The sequence below is a fragment of the Eschscholzia californica genome, unplaced genomic scaffold (genome assembly GCF_041429995.1).
Source record: "Eschscholzia californica isolate CP2 unplaced genomic scaffold, dmEscCali1.0.p SCAF_5, whole genome shotgun sequence".
NCBI lineage: Eukaryota > Viridiplantae > Streptophyta > Magnoliopsida > Ranunculales > Papaveraceae > Eschscholzia > Eschscholzia californica.
Window position 1 is genome coordinate 5,215,730 of NW_028238472.1, and position 22,359 is coordinate 5,238,088.

General features: G+C 36.9%; 2 protein-coding genes across 2 annotated transcripts; both read left to right on the top strand.

Annotated features, from left to right (window-relative positions):
* The first annotated feature begins 251 nt into the window (after positions 1–251).
* On the top strand, positions 252–10,394 carry LOC147536502 (ARM repeat superfamily protein). Its single transcript, XM_086643330.1, has 21 exons — positions 252–808; positions 1,071–1,203; positions 1,550–1,686; positions 1,799–1,844; positions 3,747–3,959; positions 4,053–4,556; positions 4,651–4,785; positions 4,903–5,118; positions 5,190–5,279; positions 5,375–5,616; positions 5,692–5,780; positions 7,507–7,547; positions 7,933–7,963; positions 8,053–8,175; positions 8,262–8,473; positions 8,559–8,654; positions 8,773–8,885; positions 9,115–9,250; positions 9,321–9,425; positions 9,822–10,129; positions 10,221–10,394. The coding sequence occupies exons 1-20, from the start codon at positions 534–536 to the stop codon at positions 10,020–10,022; spliced, it is 3,138 nt and encodes a 1,045-aa protein (XP_086499456.1). The 5' UTR covers positions 252–533; the 3' UTR covers positions 10,023–10,129; positions 10,221–10,394.
* Positions 10,395–16,621: 6,227 nt separating this feature from the next.
* On the top strand, positions 16,622–21,977 carry LOC147536503 (Glycine cleavage T-protein family). The gene is made up of 12 exons (XM_086638708.1): positions 16,622–17,172; positions 17,264–17,368; positions 18,289–18,322; positions 18,700–18,773; positions 18,850–18,915; positions 18,993–19,057; positions 19,323–19,410; positions 19,499–19,564; positions 19,687–19,852; positions 20,110–20,193; positions 20,417–20,544; positions 21,662–21,977. Exons 1-12 carry the CDS (start codon positions 16,933–16,935, stop codon positions 21,842–21,844), a joined length of 1,299 nt encoding a protein of 432 aa, XP_086494834.1. The 5' UTR covers positions 16,622–16,932; the 3' UTR covers positions 21,845–21,977.
* Positions 21,978–22,359: the final 382 nt, after the last annotated feature.

Below are 22,359 nucleotides of genomic sequence, written 5' to 3' on the forward strand. Positions count from 1 at the left end.
ATTGTAGCTTAATTCAATAGTTAAGTTAGTTCCACGTTTTTAAGTCGAAAGTGCGAAATTTTATATATGGTAAAATGTCACAAGTGGTTCGGTTATCTAACCGATCCAAACCGTTCATGCATAGTTCGGATCGGCAATCGAACCAAACCATGAACGGATTGGTTCGGATATAGATTTGAAAAAACCGAACTCTTCGGTTTGGACTTTGGATTGGGCCAAAAAGTCGGTTATCCAACCGATGTTCACCCTTACTTGGCATGCCCCTCTACATGTTTTCCACCAAACTGGATTGGCCGTTGGAGCCAGTGACTCAAGCGGAGCGCCAAGAGAAGAGAAAAAAGAGAAGGCGGGGGCGCCTATAGAGGCACCCAACTCTTGCCTCAAAACCTCTTCTGAAGCCGCCGCATTCTACCTAAACCTTGAGTCTCTCTTCCCCAACAGCAATTAGGGATTTTCTCTTCTTCACTTCTCTCTCTTATACTGAAAGTGTTCTTGAGAGAGAAAGTGTTCTAGAGAGAGAAAGTGTTCTAGAGATGGCACAGTCACTAGAGTTGCTATTGATACAGTTCTTAATGCCTGATAATGATGCAAGAAGACAAGCAGAAGATCAAATTAAAAGATTATCAAAAGATCCACAAGTTATACCAGCTTTGATTCATCATCTTCGTACTGCTAAAACACCTAATGTTAGACAACTATCTGCTGTTCTTCTTCGTAAAAAAATTACTGGTCATTGGGCTAAACTTTCTCCTCAACTTCGTCAATTAGTCAAATCTTCTCTTATTGAAAGCATCACTATCGAACATAGGTCATTCCCTCACTTTCAATTTCTTACTTTATACATAATATAGTGAAATTTGGATTCATATAATTCATGGGTTATTTGTTTTAAGGCTTTTTATTACCTCAAGTTTCAATTTTTTTTTCTAGATTAGAGTTTACTTGAAAAAAGATCATAACTTTATCATTCAGTTGCCCCTTTTTTGGGCGTTTTGATAATCTTGCTTAAGTGATGAAGTAGTAATTTGGGTTGTTGATGATTAGTTTGGTTGATTTTGGTATTTTTGCAGCCCCCCGGTGAGGCGAGCAAGTGCTAATGTGGTGAGCATTATTGCTAAGTATGCTGTTCCAGCAGGGGATTGGCCAGATTTGCTGCCCTTTTTGTTTCAATGCATTCAGAGCCCTCAAGAAGATCATAGAGAAGTTAGTATTATTTATAATTTTATACCCATTGGTGTCTTCTCAATGCGCCTAACAAATGAATGCTACATTATTGTACTTGCCACTTGATATATTTGTTATAGAGACATTAAGACGTGATATATTTGTTTATGGCGGTACAAATAGTAAAACAAGAATAGCCATATCTAACCTTGAACTTGAGAGATATTATAATTTATAAGCAATATTTCGACGAAGTAATTTTGACTTCTCTTTGTGATACACTTGCTCGCGGGGGTATCTTGGACCTGTTCCTTTAATGCGTTGTAGTTTTTTCATTCAGGTGAATGTCAACTAAGTACATATTTCTCTTAATTGCTTGTTTTAGGTGGCATTGATCCTATTCAGCTCTTTAACCGAAACAATTGGAAACACATTTCAAGCACACTTCGCCGAATTGCAATCTCTTCTATTGAAGTGCCTGCAAGATGAGACCAGCTCCCGTGTCAGAGTCGCTGCTCTGAAGTATAATTTCTACTTGCTAATATAATGTATTATATTATTCCCCAAAAAGAATGTCAATTGGTTGTTGCATATTGATATGTTACTCTATATACTTCTTGTTTTTGTTATTCAGGGCAGTAGGGTCCTTTCTAGAGTTTGTTCGCGATGGGACGGAAGTGGTAAGTCAATAATAGTTGTGTCATTATTGCCTTCAGTATTTTTTTAGTTCATTTCGGAAAATAAATGCTGATAAAATGCATTTTGTATTATTCCTTTAATCCTTTATTATTCCAGTCTCATGACCTAGGTATGTTGATAAAGTTATAAGTATCATTATCCGAATCCATACTCACCACACTGTGTTGGATAAGTGAGTGAAAAAGACCGGTACGGGGATGTAGCTGTAAAATGTGATAAAATCGTTAGTTTTGCTAATCAAATCGTTCTATTTGACTATTGCAACATAACCGATTCAGATTGCTTCTCAAATCGTATTCTGCTGAAGTTTAAACTTTCTGCTTCGTTTTATCTTAAATTCATACAGTCTTGACTCTTAACAGTCCTGAAACAAGTTGTAAATTGTGGCGTTCAGTTACAGTTAAAAACATTTACCCGTATCTGGCCATAAGACTAAGCGGCTTAAGGCTTTTATGTAGATATCTTATATGAAATAATGCAATAACATAACGAAGGTAATATTTTTGTAAACTTAGATAGGCATCCATGATGATAATCCTTTTAAAGGGAGTAGCCTTGTCGGATGTACCAAATAAATGGAATAACATATTTTGGGTGTATCTTTTGACTTACATGAGAGCAAAAAAAAAAAAATGAAATTTGCAATTCATGATTCCATCAAAGTACAAGTCTTTTTTAAACATACAATGATAAATTATTCATGCTGCCATTTACAGTTCCAAAACATTGGCTGTATAAATATTCTCTTGTTCTAGTCTTACGGATTCTTTACTTTTGATTAATCATTGTGTCACTATACAAATAGACATGAACTAGTTCATCTCGCTGTGGTCGCCTAAGGTGCCCCTAGAGTTAGTTTCGTGGTTTGGGCTGCTGTGCTTGGAAAGCTTCCAACGATCGAGCAGCTTCAAAAGAGAGGTATGCCTTGGCCAAATAGATGCATCCGTTGCAAAGAGGAGGGTGAAACAGTGGATCATTTGCTCCGTCACTGACCGAAAGCTACTCCCCTTTGGTCTTTCTTTGTTTCTTCCTGTGGTAGTAACTGGTCCAGTCCAAAGTCTATAGCTCAGATCATGGAGCAATGGAACGGGCTGTTTGCTAAAAGAATCAAGAAGGACCTTTGGACACTCATTCCTTTCGCTATAGTTTGGGCTATTTGGATGGACAGGAATGATCATACTTATAAAGATTCTCATGGCGGTTCTAGTTTAGAGGTGGAGGATATCCTTGTTATCCTCTTCCATTGGAGCAGGCAATTAACTTGGGCTAGGGACAAGTCTCGTTTCGACTTCGTCTCTAAGTGGGAGGACGTTTTGATTGGTTTTCTTTGTCCTGTCCTTGTTTTCCCCCTTTTTTCTCCTTATATTAATTCAAATTATTCAAAAAAAAAACTATACAAATAGACATGAACTATCTTTTGTTTCTAACACGACTACGTGCAAGCTTTCTCGATTTATAGTTCTTCTAAAGTGATTGGAGTATCAGAGTGTCCACATGGGTATTCGAGTATCCGGAATGGGATCTATTCTTCTGAAAAGGAGTATAATGCTTCATAATGTATAACTCACGTTATATTTCAGTGTACTTTACTTTATTAGACAGGAAAAGTAAATTTGAGTATCATGCTATGTCAATAGTAAAATTGAAGTTACGGTTAATTATTACAGATAATGACTTCTCAGTTACAATGATTTTTTGGTAGCTCAGATGAAGCTTTATCTATTCCAAGTTTCTTGCTGTACTTCTCTCACTTCATTTTCACATTTAATGTTGTATATCACCGACTTATGCTTACTAATGAGCTAATTTCCCCATAAGGGAATTTTACTTTATCCTTTGAATTCTCTTTTGAGTAATCCGGTTCTTATTCATTCGTTATGTAGGTTAAGTTTCGAGAGTTTATTCCTTGCATTTTGAATGTATCGCGGCAATGCCTTGCTAATGGTGAGGAGGATGTAGCTGCACTTGCTTTTGAAATTTTTGATGAGATCATTGAATCTCCAGCACCTCTTCTTGGGGATTCTATAAGATCCATAGTGCAGTTTTCTCTTGAAGTTTGCTCAAGTCATAATTTAGAAACAAGTATTCGTCATCAGGTAATAAGAGTGCATCAAACAATTGTCATTATATTCTTTGTTCTTGTCACTTTCGTTCCCCTGACTGTTTCTATGTTCTTATCTATCTATCAGGCTATTCAGATAATCTCTTGGCTTGCAAAATACAAATCCACTTCTCTGAAGAAGCACCAGTTAGTCCCTCCAATCTTGCAAGCCTTGTGCCCTTTATTTGCGGAATCAACCCAGGGAGATGAAGACGACGATCTCGCCGCAGATCGAGTTGCTGCAGAAGTCATCGACACAATGGCTTTAAACCTCCCGAAGCTTGTTTTTCCAGCTGTTTTTGAGTTTTCTTCATTGAGCAGCCAAAGCCCAAATCCTAAATATCGAGAAGCTTCTGTGACAGCTTTGGGTGTTATTTCAGAGGGTTGTTCCGAGTTGATGAAGAATAAGCTGGAACCTGTTCTGTACATTGTCCTAGGGGCTTTCAAGGATCAAGAGCAAATGATAAGAGGAGCTGCATCATTTGCATTGGGTCAATTCGCAGAGCATTTGCAGCCGGATATTATATCTCACTATGAAACTGTGCTTCCTTGCATTTTGAATGGCCTTGATGATACATCTGATGAAGTGAAGGTAAAGATTAAAGAACTAATACACACTTGAATATACTATCCTATTAGTTTTCGTGCTCACACCTTTCTGGTTCACCCTACCCCTCTTTTAACAGGAAAAGTCATATTATGCACTGGCAGCATTTTGTGAGAACATGGGTGAGGAGATCCTTCCGTTCCTTGAACCTTTGATGGGGAGATTACTTGCAGCCCTCCAGACTAGCCCTCGTAATCTACAGGAGACGTGCATGGTTTGTACTTTGTAGCTTTCATCTTTCTTTGCTGTGCACACTTGATATTAAATTTGAATTGATTTTGATTTCATTACTAAGTTCCATTCCTCTTGGAAATGTTTAATACTACTTCAGTCAGCGATTGGCTCAATTGCAACTGCTGCAGAGCAAGCCTTCATTCCATATGCTGAAAGAGTTTTGGAGTTGATGAAAATTTTCATGGTGCTTACAAATGATGAGGACCTGTGTTCACGTGCGAGGGCCACTGAATTAGTTGGAATAGTTGCCATGGCAGTTGGAAGAACGAGGATGGAACCCATCTTACCCGCGTTCATTGAAGCTGCAATTTCTGTTAGTGTCTTCGACATGCTTGCAGTCACTAATTTCATCAGTAGATTTTTGATATTTATTGATTTATGCAGGGGTTTGCGTTGGAGTTCAGTGAGCTTCGAGAATACACCCATGGATTCTTCAGTAATGTTGCTGAAATAATGGATGATGGTTTTGCAAAGGTGTGTAGCCTTTGTTGAATTAGACCAAGTTCTTGATTAACTGCCAATCAGCATAATGAATGACAATGCGAATTGTTTTCTCTTGCTCTAAACAGTACCTTCCACATGTTGTACCTCTGGCATTTTCTTCTTGCAATCTACTTGATGGCTCCGCAGTTGATGTTGACGAGTCTTCAGAAGATGATAATGGGTTTGGTGGCGTGTCTTCGGATGATGATGCTCATGATGAACCAAGAGTTCGTGGTATAAGTATAAGGACGGGAGTCTTGGATGAAAAGGCAGCAGCAACTCAGGCCATTGGCTTATTTGCACTGCATACTAAAGGCTCATATGCACCGTATCCTTTTTATTTTCTCATCTCGGATGGAAAAGTTCTATAAATCATTTTTTGGGTTCTTTGACTGTGTTTAAGCTATTTGGAGGAGTCTGTGAAAATTTTGGAGAAACATTCCAGTTATTTTCATGAAGATGTGCGCCTCCAGGCTATCACTGCTTTGAAACGTAAGTACTTGTACCATTTACATGCTTGTTCGATATTCTTGTTGGGTCTCTGCGCACAATCTTCGTTATATATGGTTTAATTATTTAATTATATTTTTTTTTTGAAAAAATTATTTAATTATATTATTAATTGCCTAGTATAAAGATCCTGTTCCACTTGGGTAGAATAGCCATACTAGGTGTGACACTGGGTTAGATTATCATAAGATGATGAGAACTTGTAAGATAAAATAAATAGGATAAAAATCACAAGTCATTTCAGGTGTCTCGACAGCAAAAAGAGACTTGTAAGTTGTGGCATCAATCTATATTGTATTAAGAGGCGAGGCAAGGCGACAAGGCTGCCAAGTTGCCGCCTGGGCGCACCTAGGGGAGCACCTCAGGTTAACAGCCTGCCCATTAATTTTCTTCCAATCCAAGTAATATACCATGTAATAGATGTACTAAGACCTAATTTTACTTGTATATTGTATCTATACAGCTTGATTCATCACTTACACTACCTAAAACTCCACACTGCTGCAGTGAGTTAGTACAAGAAGACGAAGAGAAGAGACGAAATTTACATTTTTTATTTTGAACTTCGCAAATGAGAGTTAATTTCATTTTTTTCTCTTCTGCTGCTGCTAGTCGAACTAGAAAAGTTTGTTGTTGGCCTTAGTTGATGTGTGGTTGGACTTCGTTTTTAGTCGGGCTCAAGTGTTTACGTAAAATATTAGTTTGGGCAGCCCACTGATATTGCTTTTTTAGTTGGGCTTAAGTTCTTTCTCAATGAAAGATTATTTTGGGCGCCTCTTCCCCTCAGTTCATCTACGACTTCCCCCAGTCGACCTGAGGCGCTCGCTAGGCGAAACTTGGAAAACATGGGAAACTCGTAGGCAAGCAAGTTGACCACCTTGCTCACCCTGCGCCTTGCTCGCCTAAGCATCACCTAGGCACGCTGTGACAACACGCGTAAATGTTCAATGAGTTTGTCTTTTAATGTCTCTTGATTGGAGATACTGGGAGGCTTCACGGACTGTCTCAAGTCGATTGCTCTGAACATCTGTAACAGCTCTACCAAATGCAATTTAGGAACGAGAATGTTGTATCAAAACTTTAAGGGACCTGCAGAATCATGTGTAAGAATGAAAATATATAGTGTTGTAATAAGAACGATAATATTTGTAATTATAGTGATAAAAGAAGCAAGCACTAAGCACATTGATCCTCATTATGTTATGTCCACAACGAACCAGGTTAAATAGGTATTACTTATTTTCTTTTGAACACAATAAACTTATTTCGTATTGGGTACACATTGAATAACGAGTGTTCGAATCGAAAATCATATTTACCGTGCTTGATATATTTGTACATATTAGTAGGGGGTTACCTGTACATTCTTTCTGTTAGCTTAAACTGTTAAAAAGATGTGTATGTGTAATCTGTAAGTGGTTTTGTATAGATATTTGAAGTTTCTAACAAAAGACTGGCATTACTCCAATGCTCCTAAAAGATACATGTAAATCCTGAACAGGAATTACTTGTTGAAGGAGAGGGAAGAGGAAATATCTTCCAAGCTTTTGCCCTTCAGCATCTATTTCTAAGATATGAGCAATTGATCTTAGTTTATACTCTGTTAATATAATATTCCAACTTTTTCCTTAATTATGAAAGGAGCACGTTCTACTGAAGGTTTCTACAGATATTTGATTACCTGAAACTCTTTATCCAACTGTTGCAGATATGTTGACAGCAGCACAGGTGGTGTACCAAGGACATAGTGTGAGTATATTTTCACCAAACTAGTTTAAACGAAAAGGTTTTGTTATGTCTGCAACTATGATAGTTGTGATGTGATCCACGACCACGAGTTCGTGTATTTAGCCAGTTCCCGTCATGTGGGAGAATTCCAGGCTTGATTTCGTTAACTATTATCTGTTCCGATAAACAGTTAAATGTTCATTTAAATGCCTTCCTATCATCTACCGCAATACTTCTGCTTTAGCATTCAGTACAGTGTATTTAACCCCTAATGCCCGTGTAGGCTAATTCTTGATTGGTTGTGATCTGTACACTCAAATCTTTCAGTAGATAACTTGTAGTTACATTGCTTGGTGCAAGTTAAAAGCTACTAATATTTTCCTGGTCTTGTTTTGTTATCCTGCAGGAAGGGCCAGCAAAAGCGAGGGAAATACTTGGTAAGAAATGAATAACAAGTCCTAGAAATTACTTAGAAGCGTAGTTCATTATTTCTCTTACCAGCTTATTCCTCTATTATTCTCTGCAGATACTGTGATGGAGGCTTACGTCAAGATTATGACTGAAGATGAAGACAAGGAAGTTGTTGCTGAAACATGTACATGTGTAGCTGACATAGTTAAAGATTGCGGATATATGGCTGTTGAGCCTTGTAAGTATGGTCTCAGAATCTGGGTGTTGAATTACACAATCTTTCGTAAAATGGAATTCTCTGATTGATGTTAAATGAAAATTTAGACATGGCTCATCTTGTTGAGGCTACGGTGGTATTGCTCCAAGAGAAATCAGCTTGTCAGCAAGTAGAGTCTGATAGTGAAGAGGAAGACAGTGATCATGATGAAGTACTTATGGATGCAGTATCTGATCTCCTACCTGCATTTGCGAAGGCCATGGGATCTCATTTTGGGCCCATCTTTCCAAAGCTGTTTGAACCTTTGATGAAATTTGCGGTATGTGGGGAATTTGATTTTGGTCAGCTTCACGCCTTCTGTTTGTTACTTCTGTCGTCTCCTCATTTTTATTATCTTTGAGCAGCGGTCATCACGACCTTCACAAGATCGAACCATGGTGGTTGCCTGCCTTGCAGAAGTTGCACAAGCAATGGGTGCTCCAATTGCAGGCTATGTCGATGTAAAAATTTCTCTCTCTCTCTCTCTGACACACACAACACACGGGCACACACACCTGTAGTCTCTCTCTCTCTCCCCTTTAATTTTGTTTTCACACATAGAAGCATGTCTTGTTTCAGAAAGTAATGCCCTTAGTAGTAAAAGAACTACTATCAGGAGATGCGACAAACAGGAGAAATGCCGCATTTTGTGTTGGGGAGCTTTGCAAAAATGGCGGGGAGCCAACAATAAAGTATCCTCATAAAAAGTTAATACAAGGGTGCTTTTCTGATTCACTTGTTGTGTCAATTATACTGTCCAAGATACTCTCCATTCCTGTTTACTTTTTCCTTGTATTCTTGATTTGTTCATGTTTGCAAATCTTTGATAGACTTAAGAGTTGCAGCTGTCTGTTACTGTTATTCTTTCGTTTCACCTTTCTTTGTCACGCTGTGTTTGGTTGGTCCTTACATCAAGACTAGATACTACGTTGATATTCTTCGTGGGCTTTACCCAATGTTTGGAGAGTCTGAACCAGATCATGCGGTTAGGGATAATGCAGCTGGTGCAGTTGCAAGGATGATAATGGTCCAGCCCGATTGTATTCCTTTGAGCCAGGTCCTGTGTCCTCAAACTCTAAGCTAAATAGCTAATGATGGTGAATTCTGACGTGGAAATGACTTTTCAGGTTCTCCCTGTCTTCACGAAAGCTTTGCCATTAAAAGAAGATCACGAGGAATCATTAGCTGTTTATAGCTGCATCTACAATCTAGTGGTATCTTCTAATCCACAGGTATGACTTATGACTGAACTCCTCTTCTTGCTTTATAATAAGAGTCATGCTTGGTGTACACCATCTGGTATTGGAAATCCAGGTCTACTTGGGCTGCTTCGTCACTTTTAGTTGCCAGAAATCCCCAATTATGGAAATACTTCAGTATTCTTAAAATTTATAGAAGAATTATTATAGTCTAAAATGAACAAAAATTATATTATATATTGTACTCTTACTTTTAAGAACTCGGGGTACTTGGGTCTTGGGGTAGTTAGGCACTCAAAAGAAAAGAAAGGATTATTGTCGATCTAAATTTTGAAAGTATGATTTTGTGGATATTTTCTCACCATTACTGCACTAATATCAGCTCAATTTGAAACTGGTAACTAATTTGTTACCTCAAAATTCGAGCAGATAATGGCTCATGTGCCGGATTTGATAACCGTCTTCGCTGAAGTTGTTCTGTCTCCTGCCGAGACCTCTGAAGTTAAAGCTCTAGTAGGCAGTACTTTCTCTCACTTGATTTCTCTCTACGGTCATCAAATGCAACCCGTCTTAAGCAGCCTTTCTCCTACCCATGCCAATGCTTTGGCTGCTTTTGTACCGAAAAGTTGATGCTTCATCAGACTGGTGTCCACATATCTCTATATTCTCTACTATTTTACCCATTGGCGTGTAAAAGAGGTGGAACAATCTTGAACAAAGATCACGGCCCAACGGAGGTATTGGCACTTTGAATTTTCCTTGCTCTTTACCCGTTATTGTGTTTCTCAATCTACATCATTCTAATGCTCTGACATGATCATAATGCAGGTTTTCCCTTTAGTTGTCTTCAGTTTTGCCTGCCAGGAGTGTCATTTTTTCAATCTCTGCTGCTTCGTTTTTTCGAATTTTAGGTTGGATTTTCCAAGGTCCATGAAAATCATAGTGAGTTTTGTGTTTGATTTATTTATTTAATAGGTCAATTTGAGGTTTGAGCATCTAAAATCATCTTGGGAGTGAGGAAGATGTGAGTTTTGTGTGAGACAAATAAATACAAAAGGGTGGTGGTGGTTGGGAGCTCTGTACCCATTCATTTGTTATATAGTTATTTATATTTTCCGATTATTCTTGTGGACGGTTTCCTGAACTTCTCAAGTATATTCAATTTTTGGTCTAAAAAAATGAAGGTTTTATAAGTACAGTAAATGGCTAAATTCTCTTATGTCTAGCTCGGTGTTTGGTTTCTTGTTGGAAAAATTCAAGTTTCACATCTTCAAATGATCTATTCTTTTCATCTTCATTGATCTCTATTGATAGGTCTGTTCTTGTCCGAAAACCATGAAAGAGAGACCTCTATGCATTGATACATCGATACGGTGTAATAAACACGATAATTATTGAATCACTACTGGTCTAAAGTCCAACAAAATTAATGGACTAAAGCCGATTCTTGGATTTGCATTTCCATGGGATAGAACCAAGGGTCTCTGCATTGTAGCGTAGATGGGTTTGGGCTACCAGTTGTTAGCAAACCTCTATCATTTGGACCTCTTCTTTCTTTATGTCATCTCTCTACTTCTATCATGCCTCTTTCACCTTTTCTTTGTTGCTATATCTCTTCCGTGATGAGGTAGACGAGTGTAAGAGGTAAAGTTTGATAGAAAAAACAAGTTTAACTTCCGGTCTACTAGTTAAGAGTACGAAACTGCTATAGGCTAACAAGAATACCGTGAACGTCCTAAAGACGGTGAAAACGAACTTCAAATGCCACGATAAAAAAAATCCTATAGGTCATCAAGAGTTGCGTTTCTTGTTCGTACACCTATATATTGCTGAGACAAATCTTGACCATAATACTACACACTACTGTGTGTATCAGTGAGCTTCGCTATATATTTCGGTGGGACTTCGCATACGAAAAATCTAAAACTTGTAGTACAATACTACAATGTCTTTGTAATTTGGTTAAAAATGCACACCATTGGATTAAATGCCATCTTCACAAGATAAAAAATTGAATATAAGGAAGGTGAATTAGGGTTTAGCAAAGTGGGCAGCAATTAGCGAGGAGAGATTGTCGTTGAAGTCAAGGGCAAATTAGGAAATATAAAATAGAAATATAGATTATAAATAGGGGATTAGGGTTTAGAGGAAAAGAACAACAGGGGGGAAAGGGCAAAAGAAGTCGGTGGATGTGTGGGTTTAAAGAACCATATAGTTGCACATACGCCGCAAGCACCTCCTACCCAGATATAGATTGAAAGCAGAAGCTTTAATGCTTGCATTCCTTTTCCATGGTTTGTGAGTTTGGCTCTTTTGTTACATTCCTCATCTTTTTTTCCTTTTTCTAGGTTTAGGGTTTATGTTTTTTTTTTTTTTTTTTAACATTTTGGGTTTTTGATTTGTCATTGTTAGTTTGATTTCCTTTTTCTTTGTTTATAGGGGAATCAAAGAATTTCTCTGTTTTAATGATTTTTTGTTTTTTAATTTTTTGGGTCATATTTTCTTGGTTAAAATGAACAACTTAGAATTTTTTTAGTAGTTGAAGCCATTTATTTGGTGAATTCCCTTTGGCAACAAACAGTGTCTTAATAATTTCTTACGTTGCCATCAGACCTATATTTGATCTTAAATACTCATTTGCACCTTAGAAATATGGTTGGGGACATACTTTGGTTTAAGTATTTCATTCCTCATCTCTGAGTCATGGGGTGGGAAGGAGCAATAGGTGTTTAAGTGTAGTGATTCTCCTTCCAAGTGAAAAGGAGTCTAATTTCTTACATTTATCTGACAAGAGGGAAGTGAACCATATGGTGATATGGTTCCAAATGTAAAAAAATTCAAATGAATTTGTAATGTTTGAAGAGGTTTAACCCTAGACATAGCCATATAGATTAGAAACAGACGGAGAGAATGAAACACATTTTCATCAAATATCACACGTGCCTTTGACAAATAAGTTCTATCATTCCCATGTCCAAGGATATACGGCCTTTGTGTATGAGGCTGTTAGAGCAAATCCAGCCCGGCTGAGGCTCAGCCACCCGCTCCAAGCCCAGCCGCTTTTAGCGGAGGCTGGGGCTCCTCCTTCAGTCGCCCCTAATGTTAGGGGCGACTGAAGGCTCCCCAACATGACCGTTGGGGAGTCCCAACAGTCATGTTGGGGTGATCCTAGCCGTTGGATGAACAAATTATTAAGAAAAACTTTGTAATAATTTTGTAATTTTTCAACGTAAATAATAATTTTGTAATAATTACGTAAATAAATAATAATGTTGGGGAGTCCCAACGGTCATTTTAGGCTCCAATTTTTTTTATTTTATTTTTTTAATGTAAATAATAATTTTGTAATTTTAATTAGTTTTAATTCTTTTTAAAATTCTAGGCTCCATTTTTTTTATTTTATTTTTTTAATGTAAATAATAATTTTAATTAGTTTTAATTCTTTTTAAAATTCTAGAAAAACTTAAATATTAATAATTAAAATATATCCCACCAAATGTCGTTCCCGAATAATTTTTCAACCTTAGAAAAAAAAAAATATTATTTCGAAAATAGTTCAAACACGTGTTTTATATATACATAAAATCACACACTTTCTTCGCACACCAACTAAAATTCCACACACGCGTTTCCCACATGAACAAATTTTTCGGCCTCAAGAGAGATTGGGATTGGAGCTGAATTTTAGAGTGCTGAGGCCAATAATTTTAGGTGAAAAAGTGATTTTTTCGGCGTAAGACAGGCTGGGATTGGACTTGCTCTTATGTGGGAGGAAAAATATGAAATAGAACATCTAGAAGGATAAGTAAGAATTTGTATTCACCTTTAGCAAATTCTTGTGCCTATTACTTTGAAAGTTGTTTAACCCTATTTTTATATCAATATCAGGACCTCTAGTTAAAGTCAGGTGCGAATCACACACGTGAATCATGACATAAAAACTCTTATTTACATTTTAATTTTCATTTCAATACTTTTTCGTCAATGACAATCACTCCCCTTAATTCGACTGCACCACCATTATCATCATCGTCTTCATTTGTTTCGACCTACCTAGCCACCGCCAGAATCTTCATCTTCACAAGTCGCCATCATCAACTTTAGGAGCCTTCTTTGGTTGATTAAAGCTAATTGCGTTAGAGAGCAACTCATAGATTGAGAAATCAAATTTTGAGAATTTGTTAAGAATATGATGGTGGTGGCAATAGATCGCCATGTTTCTTAATAGGGATGACTCCAAATTAAAATGATCTATGTTTTTGTAATGAGATGATTCCATTTTTTATCCTTTTTTTAATTCTAATATTTTCAGCTCAAGTTCAATCCTTGCTTCTTCAATGTCAGACATTGTTTGGTACCCGTTGTTCTTGAGATGCATTAATGGTTTGAAATACCAAAGAAAATGTCACAAACAGACTTTGGGTGTTGCTACTGAAAGACATACATGTCAAGATGAGAAACAATGGTGATAGTGCTGGTAATGATGGAGTTAGAGATGTTGAAGGTTTTGAGATTCATTATCAAGAAAAATGAGTTCAAGCGGTTTATGAAGATGAAGATTGTGGCAGTGTAGGTCGGAGAAGATGATGATGATGGTGATGATAGTGGCAGTCGATGAAGGTGAATGGTTGTTGATGAAGTTGATTAATGGAAGAAGAAGAAGAAAGCATTAAGATGAAAATTAAAATGTAAATAAGGACATTTTTGTCCTAATTTGCATGTGTGATTCGCACAATTGACATTTAACTAGAAGTTACGTTATCGTCCACGTGGTGGAAATCAAAAGTTAAAAGAAAAATGAGTGTAATCCTAATATCGATATAAAAGTGGAAATCAATGTCAAAATATAAATGAAGGCATTTTGTCTTGTAAATCAAATAACATTTCACTGAAAATTAACGTTTACCATCTGAATGTAGTTCTAATATCAATTTAAAAGTGGGGGCCAATGTCAAAATCTCGGTTTTAAGCAATGGAGGCCTTCTCATCTTGTTTTGAGAGTAAATATTTACATTTCTACTGAAGTCATCTAAGAAATAATCTAATACTTTATCTCCATCTTTGTTTTTTGATGAGAATCTCCATCTTTGTTGACACCATGCAAGTTTTTCTATGGATAATCAGATATATATCTGATCTACATGTGTATCTGAAAATTCAGTCATCCAATACATTACATATATTTTATTGCACATTTTGTGATGTCGAACATGCATCCGAATGCTGGTATGTCCACCATATCCACAATTCAATCCAGAAATATAACAAAAATGTATATATATACATAAATATTAGAATTTCCACATAACGCCTCGATGTCGTGTCTTAATCTCCACAAGGATTGATATCTTCCTTCCAAAAGTATAAACATAGGAAGCTTTCCCCCAAAATCGAGTCCCAAACCGAAACCTTTCATCACACTATGAAGAGCTGAGTTCAGAGAGAAACTTAGTGTAGTTGAATCAATGATGTCGTTGTTGCAATCTCAAGCCACCGCTGCTGCAATTGCTCTGTTTCGTCTGGAAGTTTTATCAACATTATTTTTTATCGACCTGTTCGTGGCGGACACCAATTCTCAACTTGCAACACAACATACGAGTGAAATGAAATGAGTAAATCTGGGTTCCTTTGAAGTTCCTGTTTCGTTTGCCACCGTATGTGATCCAGATAAAGGTTAATGTTTCGAAATGCACTTTGTTCCTGTTTTCCACCAAATATACAAAAGATAAGTATATATGTACCAAGTTTTATTTGCTACTACTCTATCCTTAACCATTCCTGTAAATTGGTTATAGGGTTTAATCCAGAAAATAACGGTAAAGCGGCTAAAGGCACCCGACGGGATTGGTATCGCCGATGGGTGCTTGTAAGCACCTAATATGGATTGGGGGGAGTCACCTAGTTCGCCCCAACCTTTTTTTGTTTTTCTTCTCTTCTCCTTGGGGTCCTCCTCTTTTTCTTCCCCATCTTCGTCGTTTCTCCTTCTTCTCCTTCGAATCATCATCATCACGTTATCATTGAACAACCTCTTTTGCGAAGCTATCATCATCAATCTATAATGAGGAGTTAGAGGGAGAAAGAACCTTGTTTTAGAGAGAGAAAGAAAGTAAAACCACAATGGAAGATCCTTGATTTTAAACCAACCTCGATTTATGATGGGAGTTGGAGAAGGACAGAACCTAGGTTCCAAACCCTTAATCCCAAAGCCACTATTAAAAATCCTCTCGGATTGGTCTCAAGCTGGTCAAACCGATACCAAGCCTAAGCTTTCGGACTGATAAGTCGGAAACCGTTTCTCAGACTGACCAATCCGAAAGCTTCCGACTGGTCAGTTCTAAACCTTTCAGACTGGTCCGAGTCTGAAGATTTGCTTTGGGTTTCGAACGGGTCGATATGATACCTTTATACCCAGGTGTCAATAGATGTTTGGGGTCAACAAAGATTGACCTTAGTCAATCTCCTCTCCCGGGTGCTAACAACAATTTTCGGGTGCATTAAACAATAAAGTAAGGCTTAATGTAAGTGACAATACCTTATCTTTATACCCAGGTGTCAATAGATGTTTGGGGTCAACAAAGATTGACCTTAGTCTGGGGGGTAACCCCAAAAAAAATCCACTCTTGCCCAAAAATTAGTTGCAGGTCCAAATGTCAGTTTTTTTTATTCCCCTCTTGCCCTTGGACAAGACATGCTGACGTTTTCCTGGAAAAAAAAAATGACTGGTAAATAAAATAATTTACCAGTACACGAAAAATTCAAAGTTTCAAAATTTTTTGAAAATTTGAAATTTCAAATTCCCGCCCAGCAAACCATCTCTTCCCGGTAAATAAAATAATTTCTCGTACACAAAAAATTCCAATTTTCAAATTTTTTTGAAATTTTCAAATCTTTTTTTTGAAATTTTCAAACGAAATTTCAAATTCCCGGGCAAATTTTCAAATTTTTTTGAAAATTTTAAATTCCCGCCCAGCAAAAGTGTCTAGTACAGAAAAAAATTTCCAAACGAAATTTCAAATTCCCGCCCAGCATCAGTAAATAAAATAATTTCCCGAAAAAAATTTCATTTCCCGGGAATTTTTCGGTGGTTGTTCCGTAATTTTCTGAACAATACAGATTCTGATGGACGGGTTGTCAGATTATTTTTCTGAAAAAAAATCGTTTCCCGAGAATTTTCGATGGCAATTTTGTAATTTTCGATGGCATGAACGGTAAATACTTTATTTTCTAAGGGCCCTTTACGTAATTTTGAGCCCCCAAACTGACACATTAGACCTCCCTTACATTTTTAGGCAACTTTGAGTGCGATTTTCATTTTGGCCCCCTTTTTGGACCAATGCCCCAATCCCTCAATATATAAATCAAAATTAATATCTGAAATGGAAGATAAAACTTGTATCTTCCATTTTAATAGGTTCCTAATACTTAACAACCGGCTGGCACACATCGACACGGCGACACCCCCGTACCTATTTTGGTTCGGATTACACACAGTGGACGACTGAGAGGCCACCAGGCAACAAATAGATAAAGCTCCGGCGCCATGGCCGCCCAAGCCACAATAATCACAGCTTTATCTTCACAAACCACCATTAACACCAAAAACAACAACCCTTTTTCAATTTCGTTCTCTTCCTTCAATTCAATTGACCTTAATCGAAATCAAAGATATTCATTCCCACCCATCTCACTCAAAACATTCTCCTTTCCCCACTCTCCAACTACTCCAAATGCATCATCTTTTGATTTCAATCTCTCTCCTCCAATTGATCACGACCTCCTTGTAACCCCATCTCTCTCTTTTGGGTAAGTATAACTAGACTAGTCTTCCTTTCTTATTGCTTATTTTCTTTGTTGGGTTGGTTGTTTTTCAGGATACAATGGAGGAGTTGGGGGCAAAGATCTCAGAAGATGGGACAGTGGAAACATTTGATAATGATGATGAGGCATTCAATGCTGCTACCATTGATGGTGTAGCTGTAAGTTTCATCCCCACCCACTTCTATCTTTTTTCTTTGTATTATGTTCTCTAGATGCCAATATATGATTTTAGCAGCAAATGTTTAGTAATTATTGTATAAAAAAACATGGATGCATAATAGGATTAGTGTGGAATAAGCATATGAATGCTAAACTTTTTCTCATAGTGGGAACACGATATTCGTTTTCGAGGCATTACCATGATAACTATTACACTATTAGTAACTATCTAGATACTTGCCAACAACCCTTGGTTGGAGTTGTAAGAGGTATAATCTTCCACCTTAGAGGTCAAGGGTTCGAGGCACACGCTGAACAATTCAAAAAAAAAACTATCTAGATACTTACATGGGTTCTTTTCTCATCCAAATACCATAGCCTATGATAGTCGAAGCGCCGCCAGCACAAGGAGTGTCCTTTAGATTGAAAAGGACTAATTAATGTTTATTGAAAAGTTCACAATTTTAGATTTTGGATCTATAATGTTATTCATATAAAGGGTAGATTGGTAGGTAGTCATATCGACCATCATTTGACTATTCTTATATTGCAATTTACCATTTTATACTAAACTTGAGGCGTTGAAGCTTCGAGGCTTTGAGTCTTTTGACTTGATTCTTCCTAGCCATCTATTGATCGAATGATTGACCGTAACTTGGCATCTTAGCTCATCAAAGGAGAGACATCTAAGATATACTTGAATGCTTATATGGATTTGTGAAAAAAATCTTTCTCTAAGTATATATTTTTTTAATGATTTTTAAATACTGGATGGCCTTTCATCTCTGCAGTTATTATCCTTTTTCGTATTAGTTAAAAATATACTTTGGTTAGTTTTACTTTAAATGTACATTTTTTTTGAACTCCATCTCTCCGTGGATTTATGATGGAATTCCGCTCAATACCTCTGATGTCTTAGGTTGCGGATCTTACACATTTTGGTCGCATAAGAGGTAAATTTTTATCCATATCAAATCCTTCTATTGTCGTCATTTACTATATAAATTTTAATATCACTTATTCACTATCATCCTTTGACTATTTCTTTGATAAAATTGCCGACAATAAATGTGATCTGCGTATGCTTACTCTTAACGGGTCAGATAGAGATGTTTTAGTAACACTGAATCCCATTTTATTGTTTTTGGATGTTTTACAGTTTTACTTTGTTATAAACAAATGATAATAATAAATCTTTGGAACTCCTAAGTTAACAATCGAGATGTATTTAACTATTTCATAGAATGTCATGACTTTGGATTAGAATCTCAGGAAGTCCATACTTGAGATGCATTAATTATAAACAAAAGATAATATTGAATCTCTGCAGTCACGGGAGAAGATCGAGTTCAATTTCTTCACAACCAAAGCACAGCGAATTTTGAAGCCCTTAGTGAAGGACAAGTAATAACTTGAATACCATATTTTCCCCCCATATATTTGACATCCAAGTAGGACTAATCTTGTTTGAACTTTACAGGGATGCGACACCGTTTTTGTTACTCCAACAGCTCGAACAATTGACATTGCTCATTCATGGGTTATGGTAAACCTATAAGTCCAATTCATTTGATTTAATTCTTATGGGTATATAAAGATAATAATGATATCATCTCATTGCAGAAAAATGCAATTACTTTGGTAGTCTCACCTGTAACCTGCCGAAGCATAATAGAAATGCTCACAAAGTATGTTGATTATACTCGTCTTGATCTTTATACTAAATATCTCCATGGCTTGTCTCTATTTCGGTTGAAGTTTTCCTTATGTATTTAAAGTTTTGTTTCGGTCTTCTGCATTCCCAACATCTTTTCTCCATTGTTTATTCCTTCATTCCTCTCTCTGCTTTATGAAAGAATGAATGCATATTATGAGTTATGACTACCAAGGACTAACAAATTCTATGTAGTACATAAATTTTATTTCTTATATCTATTGTGTTGCTGGTATTAGGTACATATTTTTTGCTGATAAAGTGGAAATTCACGACATTACGAAGCGAACATGCTTTTTCACACTCATTGGACCCAAGAGCAACCAAGTATAGCATTATATGAACTCACCATGTTATTTTTCTCTCTTTCGTTTGAGTTGTATGATGACAGAGCTTTCAATTGTAAACGTAAAAGGTGATGGAGGATCTAAATCTCGGAGATCTCATTGGGCAACCATATGGAACACATCGACACTATACTGTAAGCTTCATTTTTTCCCGATCAACCACCAGATTTTCTCAACCAAGGTCGATGTAAAAAAAAAACAGTTGCACCTGTCCCATGCTAAGAAAACTATTGTGGTTAGCAATGTTCCTCTGCAGGTGAATGGCATGCCGATAACTGTAGGTGTTGGCAACCTAATCTCTGAAGAAGGATTTTCCTTGTTAACCTCCCCTGCTGCTGCAGAATCAGTCTGGAAAACTCTTCTCAGCCTCGGTGTTATCCCAATGGGAGCTGGTGCATGGGAGAGATTAAGAATTTATCAAGGTCCTAATGCTTTAAATAACACGCTGCATTTATTGTAACTTTTTTTTTTCTGTCATAACTTTTTTGTTACGTCATTCACGGGTTGCTTCCCTAGTTAAAATTTTGGAAGATCAATATTTTGACAGATAAATCAGATCCTCGCTAAATTCCATATTTAACAATGATTATCTTATTATATGTTTTTTTAATTTCAGTATTTAATGCCCATATCTTTTCGTGTTGAGAGATATCTGATGCATATAGTCCTCTAATACCAGGTAGGCCTGCTCCAGAGAAGGACCTTACCAATGAATTCAATGTCCTTGAGGCTGGGCTCTGGAATGCTGTTTCTCTAAATAAAGGTATATATGGATGTAAGTTACTTAGAAATGGTAGTCAATTGGGATGCTTTGATGATGTTACAAGCCCCATTGCTATCTCTATTTTTTTTTTGTTACTTGTTCTTGCTGTACAGTCTTTTTTCTTATCAATATTTTCATTCAAATTCTTAAAAAAGTAAAAATAAAGGTATGTATGTATTATCATTTCTGCCTAGAAATCCACTAAATGGATATCTCGTTCCAGGATGCTACAAAGGGCAAGAAACCATATCTAGACTCATCACGTACGATGGTGTGAAGCAGAGATTACGGGGACTTCATCTATCTGCCCCAGCAGAACCAGGCAGCCTCATTACACTTGATGGGAAAAAGGTTACATAAAAAATGATTTTATTCATATTAAACATTTGACAAGAAATTATATATATATATATATATATATATATATATAATCAGGATCCTTTTACAGTATTATTTTCATGTTCAAGCTATTAAACTGCTTCGTTCAGCCACATGTGGTGAATAAGGCTGATAATTTTGCTTACAACATTTTTCTCATTAGGGGTATCATCCTCGTCGAAGATAATTTCCATCTTAAACTTTTACCTCAATTAATCGCTAGTCGCAATCAACAATAAATGATGATTAAATCATTACCATAAACTTATTTCAACTAGTGAATGGTGGATCTAAAAGTTCTAGAATGAAATTATTTCCCTTAAAATGATCTCCGTAATGAAAACAAAGCTGTTTACGAGAATGGCCAACTGGCCCTCCAACCCATTGGAAGATCCCATTATCGTCATGAATCAAACATGCTACTCAATAAGAGTCAATAATTTAACATTAGGTGCAAGCTAACATTTTAGGCCATGTTTGGCGTGCGGGAAAGGGATGTGATTACCAGGAATTGCAATCCCGTGATGGAATTTCTGTTAATCACAATCTTACAGTATTCTTTGGGTTGATAAGGAATAAATATGGTAGAGATTCATCTTGTCGGTAGACGATTCCAAGGGATATGTAATCGTATACCCACCTACCCCTTGGCCCCTGGGTTTGGGATTTCCCCTTTGAGGAATAGAATGTGATTTCTGAGGCATTCCCTACACCAAACATTATTATCGGATGCTATTCCTGCCAATTGCATTCCATTCCCGTGCTCCAAACATGCTCTAGAACTCACTTCGCCGTAGTTTGGCCGAGAACGAAGCGACAACTAGACTCACACACAAATTTAAATGACATTTCTCAGTTTGATGAAAGAGGTAGAAAACCTGATTACCTGAGTACTTTTGTAGAGTCAATCAGGTCAACTTATATTTGTTCCGAACAAGTTAGTCACTTGAAGTTGTTTGCGTAGCTCCTTGTATTGGTCAACCTTTTAATTTAATAGTCAACTAGAGTGTCAGATTTTAATTCTTCGTAAACCATTTAAGTTTAGAAGAGTTTTCAGAAATATGAGATTAACAATTGACATTCTAAGCAGGTGGGAAAACTTACAAGCTACACAACGGGAGGAAAAGAATCAAAGCATTTTGGTCTTGGATACATCAAGAGACAAACTGCTTCAACCGGAGACCAGGTAAATGTCGGTGAAGTTGTTGGAACAGTTGTTGATGTCCCGTTTCTTTCAAGAGAGGCTCCTCTGACAAACGCCAAATCTTCTTGACATTCGATACCAATATCCAAAAACTGTTTGTCATTGCGCTATAGTTGGACTGGAATTGTTATTGAAGATGCCATGTTGTTGTATTTTTTGAAACAATCATTCTATATAAAATTTGGTGCCTAATGGTTTCTCATCTGTTTAGTTTCTACCTTCTTTGAGTAAATGCTAGAAGAGGCTACGAGTCAAAGACTACTCCAGACCTGTACGAAATTGACGGTATCTATTTTTGAGTCAACAGTCTCTCTTGATGGATTTTTCACCCTAGAGGGCCTAGATAGACGGTTGATTCCTATTTAGGTTAGGGTAGATTTACTTTTGTAGCCTCTTCTATCATTTTTCTTTTTCTCTTTCTTGTTTTGAGTTACAATTAGCAGAATCTTTAACGTTTCTGGTGGGTCTCGGCACAGAGCACAAACTAAAGCCAATGATTAGATCATGTTTGGAGCGCGAGAATGAGATCTGAATACGGAAAATCACATTCCGACAAAGTGTTTGGCACACAAGATTCGCATTCC

What these genes read in the sequence shown, in the direction of transcription:
- LOC147536502 (XM_086643330.1), top strand. Translation starts at nt 534, where the DNA reads ATGGCACAGTCACTAGAGTTGCTATTGATACAGTTCTTAATGCCTGAT. An exon ending in GTCAGAGTCGCTGCTCTGAA is followed by an intron (nt 1,687 to 1,798) that starts GTATAATTTCTA and finishes TTTGTTATTCAG; the next exon opens with GGCAGTAGGGTCCTTTCTAG. An exon ending in ATATATGGCTGTTGAGCCTT is followed by an intron (nt 8,176 to 8,261) that starts GTAAGTATGGTC and finishes ATGAAAATTTAG; the next exon opens with ACATGGCTCATCTTGTTGAG.
- LOC147536503 (XM_086638708.1), top strand. Translation starts at nt 16,933, where the DNA reads ATGGCCGCCCAAGCCACAATAATCACAGCTTTATCTTCACAAACCACC. An exon ending in ATAATAGAAATGCTCACAAA is followed by an intron (nt 19,058 to 19,322) that starts GTATGTTGATTA and finishes TGCTGGTATTAG; the next exon opens with GTACATATTTTTTGCTGATA. An exon ending in GAGATTAAGAATTTATCAAG is followed by an intron (nt 19,853 to 20,109) that starts GTCCTAATGCTT and finishes CTCTAATACCAG; the next exon opens with GTAGGCCTGCTCCAGAGAAG.